Genomic DNA, 5509 nt, shown 5'->3' on the forward strand with positions numbered 1-5509 from the left:
AGTTGTTAAAAGATGATGTGAAAAGCTTAACTCACAAGTAGCAGGGATTTTTTTATTTTGAGAAGAAAATTGAGAGCCATGTTACAAGTTCACAGGCAATGTTACGTCCCACGCATTTGTTTAATTAAAGAGTCCGCTATAAAAATGTTTCCTTCCCCACGGGTTAAATATTCATTCACTGCGGACTGTAAAGAATATACAGCAACAAGGTGGGTGAGGTAATATCTTTTATTGGTCAACTTCTGCTGATGAAGAGACAAGCTTTCGAGCTACACGAACCTCTACTGCAAGTCCTGAAGACCTGTGTAGCTCAAAGGCGTGTTTGTTTCACCAGCAGAAGTTGGTCCAGTAAAAGATATTACCCCACCCACCTTGTCTCTGATATCCTGGGACCAATACGCTGCAACAACACTGCAAACAAGAATATAGAGTCATGACTACTTACCCATATTTAAAAGAGCCCTTTGCTGTTAATGCAGCTGCAGTTTAAATTCCTAATAATTTCTCCGTTGTTTTGCAAAATTTACTTTTGCAATCGAGAGCCTCCCACTTTAATCCCTTGTTGCTTGCCTTTGTCAACGGTAATTGCTTTGGTGTCCCTTTCAGAGCAAGATCAGTCTTGCTATCCAGCAGAGAAACACAAACAAGTTTCCCTTTGAGATATTTTTAAAATCAGATTTTAATGGCAATTTTATCCAACCCTTTATCTTGTTAAGGAAATAAAAGTTTCTAAAAATAATTTCCTTTTACCCTAACTACTCGAGAATCCCTTATTTTGCAGATTTTCATCTCGAATCTTAGCACTGTTCTTTTATATCCCAGCTGCAGAAATATTATTCCGTTTAAAATATATAATGCTGAAGAGTAACCGATTCCACTCTGACTGCTAAGCTCTTATGTATCTGGATTTTAGACCCACCCCAATGTGCTGCCCACACAGCACTTTCCTCTGTTCAGAAATGGACCAGGGTCTACTTCTGCAGCCACTGTGACTTTTCACATCACCTTTCCATCACTTGATCAGTTTATCAGTTTTATAATAGTTAACAACAATAGAAGCTCTTACCTGAAACCTGGCTCTCAATAATAATCTGATTGTACAATATATAAACACAGACACCAGATAGGTTATATTAATCAAACCATTTAAGAGCCCATTTCTCAGATAGATCCCTTGCCCTTACAAATACACCCTTTGTGGCTAGGCGTCTCTCTCTCTCTCTCTCTCTCTCTGCCCGTGCCCTTTAGGAATGTACTAGGACAGAGTGTAAGGCGCTCTTGCCCTCAGAGGGGGTTGGCGGAGTCTGCTCAAGGAGGGAAGAAGACGCTGGCGAAGTGGAAGGGCAGATCTGCGAAGGGTTGACTGTCAGAGCGGGGATGGCAGACACAGGTGGCAGAGCCGGGGTGGGTTTGATGGGCACAGGAACCGCTGGCATAGTCTGGCCGGGTGGGTGGCAGAGAGCCTTCATGGGCACCCCAAATGGTCCATACTCGTGAGACACGGGCATGCTGGCCATCGAGTCCATCACCCCCACGTGCGGCCACACGGAGCTGACCATGTTGCTGAGCTGGCTGGACACGGGGTACCCGAGATGGTGCATCACTGAAGCCAAGGGCAGCCCGCTGGCCTGGATCACCCCCTTGTAATCTCTCCCGATAATGTTCTCGATGGCGAAGGGGTGTTTGAAGCCCGACGACGGGCTGCTCCCATTGAGGCCGTAGGGCTGGAACTGGGGCAGCCTCCCTACGCCGGCCGCAGCGGCGGCGGCAGCGGCAGCCACGGCCGCCTCCGAGGTGCCCAGGCCCTGCATCTTGCCCGGGTGCTGCGGGTGGAAGTAGTGCACCACGTGCGGCGGGTGCGCGGGGCCCTTGGGCACCCCGCCGGGCAGCGGCGGCTCGGGGCGCAGCACCTTGAAGCGCTTGCGGCGCCGCAGGAAGCTGCCGTTCTCGAACATGTCGCCGCAGTCCGGGTGCAGCGCCCAGAAGCTGCCCTTGCCCGGCTGGTCGGGCCGGCGCGGGATCTTGATGAAGCAGTCGTTGAAGGAGAGGTTGTGGCGCAGGGAGTTCTGCCAGCGCTGCGTGTGCTCGCGGTAGTAGGGGAAGCGCTCCATGATGAACTTGTAGATGTCGCTCAGGGGCAGCATCTTCTCGGCCGAGTGCTGGATGGCCATGGCCGTCAGCGAGATGTAGGAGTAGGGGGGCTTCTGGTCGCTGTACGAGCTCTTCCCCGGCCTCGGCATCGCCGCCCCCTGTGTGCCCGCTAATCCGGACCCCACGGTCCCTATCGCCTGATAATCGCCCCCCGCCTCCTCGGTCTCCCGCCAACCGACACACGCGTCTCCCGTCTATCGCGCCCCCTGGCTCCGCGTCCCGCTAATCGCTGCCTCCCAGCCCCGCTGCATCCCGCTGCGTGTCCCGCCGCGAACTCCGCACTGGCCGCGCGCTGCTCCCGCTAACCCGCGCGCACTTGGCGAGACGCGGGGCGCTGCCAGACGCGGGGGCGAGAATGAGCGTCTCTCACATGCCCCGCACCCCACTTTCCCCCTCCCCCCAGCACGATATCCTGCCCGAAACGTGCAGCTCTCTAAGCCGCCCCGGGGGCTATTGAGCGGGGAGAGCGACACCCGAACGGAGGGGGAAGCGCTGCTTGTCTCCGTTTATGCCCCAACCTTTCGGCTTCCCCGCACAGCCGCTGCTGCCGGCGCCTGTTGGGAGCCGGAAAGTTTCCCGGCTTCGCACTCTGCGGCCTCCCGCGCGCAGACTTTATTTGCGGGAGTTGCTGCGGGGGCTTTTTCTGGAGCGCTTCGGAGGACGAATGGTCTTTGCGTCCTTCAGCGCACACCTGCCCTTGGCCCCGGCAAGCAGGGGAAACGGCGCCGTGTCCCATTAAAGTTTGGCCGCGCTGCCGCTGCTACGGTGGTGCTGGTGCCGGCGCCCTGCGCGTGGCGGAGAGGGCTGGAGCCAGCTGTCCTCGGGCCAGGCGGAGAGGCGGCTGCTGTGGCTGTGCAGAGCTCTCCAGCGCGGTTTTGTAATGATCCCGGAGATGAGGAGACCCCCGCCGCTCGCCTTATTATCACATGACAGTTGCTCAGGGACTTAGCGACTCCTGCGAAAGGGGCAAGAAGCCGCTCCCCGGCGGCCCCTTTCACTCACAAAGTCCGCAGCGGGACAGGGCGGGGCCAATTGGACTTGCAGCGCTTCTGGGAGGCTTTAAAGCGCCCTGTGAGGTCCAGCGTCTCTTTCAAAACAGGGGGGTGGCAGCCTGCGCAGGAAAGAGATCTCCTGCCTTCTCCCCAATCCTCCCCCCTCCGCAAGCCATTCAGCCGCTCTCCTGTCCTTTGGGCCAGTATTCGCAGCCAACTCCAAACCTAGGCGACGAGGAGCCTCCAGGGTCACTCCCCCCAACAAGGTTTCAAGCGAAGAGGTGGCAGAGCCTTGCATTGTAAGCACGTGACGCCAAGAATCCGATGGACATTAACATTAGACATTACCTGAACTAAACATCATGCTCTTGGAAATGAGGGAACTCTGGACCACTTTTAAAGTAATTCTAAACAGCGATCCAATGTGAAGGTACAAAAACAGAAGTAACAATTCCATATCCTCCCCCCCACCCCAATGATCACAAGTAATAGTTTATGGCCGTGATAAGTCTTGGGGGGCATTTAAAGAAAAACCAAGCAACCTCCAATTCCTACGTGATTCTGAGGCCAAGTGTTTACCGTTTTTGATACGTTAATCAGTAGAAATCAAGTTAGAGTGTAACAATTTATAGGCGCCCTCCAAAATGTATTTGGCAAGAGCTATGTATTGGAACATCGGATGGAAAAAACGGCTCACGTTAACTCTAGAGTTGAAGAAAAAAAAAAAACCCCGAAGAGTTTAATTAGATAATATGGAAGGTGCTCGCATTGTTTCGTCTGGCTTTTATTTCTAAATAAGTAGGGTGAATGTACTCTAATGGACACCCCCGAAACATGAAAAACACACTTACCAAGCGTTCTTTTGATACACCATCACCCTACTTTGTGTTTAATGTATTAATACAACAGTGCAATAAAAATAATTAAAATTCGACTTCTCTAGCTTGTAGCACCGAGATACTCGCCGTTGCCTGTAGCCCCCACCCATCAAGTTCGTTGGGAACACCAAATAAATAGTTTTAGATGTATTTTCCTTTATGATTCAGACATTACAGTGAGAATTGGTAAACAGGAAAAAAAAAACGATTTTTTTTATATCCAAGACAGACAATTCCTTTTCTAGGGCAAAGGAAAAACTGAATGCCAAGCGTGACTTCTAGCGCATAAATCTATCTATCTGTGGAGACTTCAGGCTCATTGAAGGGAAGAGCTCAATCATCACAGGTTAAAAACAAGGTACCAGGAAAATGTACTAAATTGCTAAATTTGTGATTTTGGAAAATAAACATGTCGGGACCATAAACGTGTACTTTGATATATTACATGACATATTATTACTCAAGGCACCCGAGTTGCACCTTGCTATGTTTAGCTTTATTCTGGGAAGTATTTAGGATTGCAGCAATATAAAACGTCTACAGTTTGAACCCTGGCGGTGGGCATTACTCTAACTTGGCCATGGCAGTGAGCGTAGACATTGGGTGATAAATCTCCTGCTGTAGCTATGAATTTTTCCCAAAACATTTATTTTCTCTTTGATTTATGAATGTGATGCCACTTGATTAGAAATCCTGTTTCTATCTCTATCTCGCGCTCCTTTTGTCCCTTACATATTCAAATATCCTGGATCTGAAAGTCAATGAATCGCCTCATCTCATGAGTTAATAACTCGAGCTTTTCTCCAGATATTCTATGAAGGTGCTCTGTCTCTATGTCGCAGATAAACCACCTTCATTTGCGAGCGGGTGTGACTGTACCATACTTTTCACAAAAGCTCTTGTCCGGCCCAGGGAGCATATAACACCCGAAGTGTTCTGGTACACGTTTCGGGGGAGCTGACCCTCGCTCTAAAGTATACATTGTATTTGCTGCTGAGTACCTGAACAGAGATAATTCACTGCTCCCTTCACTGGTTAAACTGGGGGAAATGAATAGATGGCTCTGTGGGTGGGAAAATAGCTGCACAAGACGGCCCCGATCCTTCTTCTATGGAGTCAATAGGAAACTCCCATTGGCTTCAACGGCTGCAGCTCGTGCCCGCTGTGTTGGGAGAAAATATCCCATCCACGGCAATGGTGGGAGATTAAAGACGTGCCGGATTGGCCCCATACTGCATTTAGGGCATGGAGCCCTGTCTGCATTGTTTGAAGAGTAATTGCAAATGTGGATCCCAGTTACTAGATTAAACACTATTACCCGAATTATTTTCGATGCCCCCAGAGCATCCTTGCAGGATTGCAGTCCATTTAGGTGGTTTTCAGAGCTATTTCGGATTTGCTTCTTGAAGTCAGTAAAGTAATTACTCAAAGAAAAACATCTCCTGTAATCACATTGGCATCAGTCAGACCGTTTCAAATTTCAAAGGG

General features: G+C 50.3%; 1 protein-coding gene across 1 annotated transcript; it reads right to left on the bottom strand.

Annotated features, from left to right (window-relative positions):
- Positions 1-1244: 1244 nt before the first annotated feature.
- Positions 1245-2240, bottom strand: FOXB2 (forkhead box B2). Its single transcript, XM_054032995.1, has one exon. It carries the CDS (start codon positions 2238-2240, stop codon positions 1245-1247), a length of 996 nt encoding a protein of 331 aa, XP_053888970.1.
- Positions 2241-5509: the final 3269 nt, after the last annotated feature.

This window comes from Malaclemys terrapin, chromosome 6 (assembly GCF_027887155.1).
Source record: "Malaclemys terrapin pileata isolate rMalTer1 chromosome 6, rMalTer1.hap1, whole genome shotgun sequence".
NCBI lineage: Eukaryota > Metazoa > Chordata > Testudines > Emydidae > Malaclemys > Malaclemys terrapin.

Coding starts and splice junctions, on each gene's coding strand:
- FOXB2 (XM_054032995.1), bottom strand. CDS start 2,240: ATGCCGAGGCCGGGGAAGAGCTCGTACAGCGACCAGAAGCCCCCCTAC.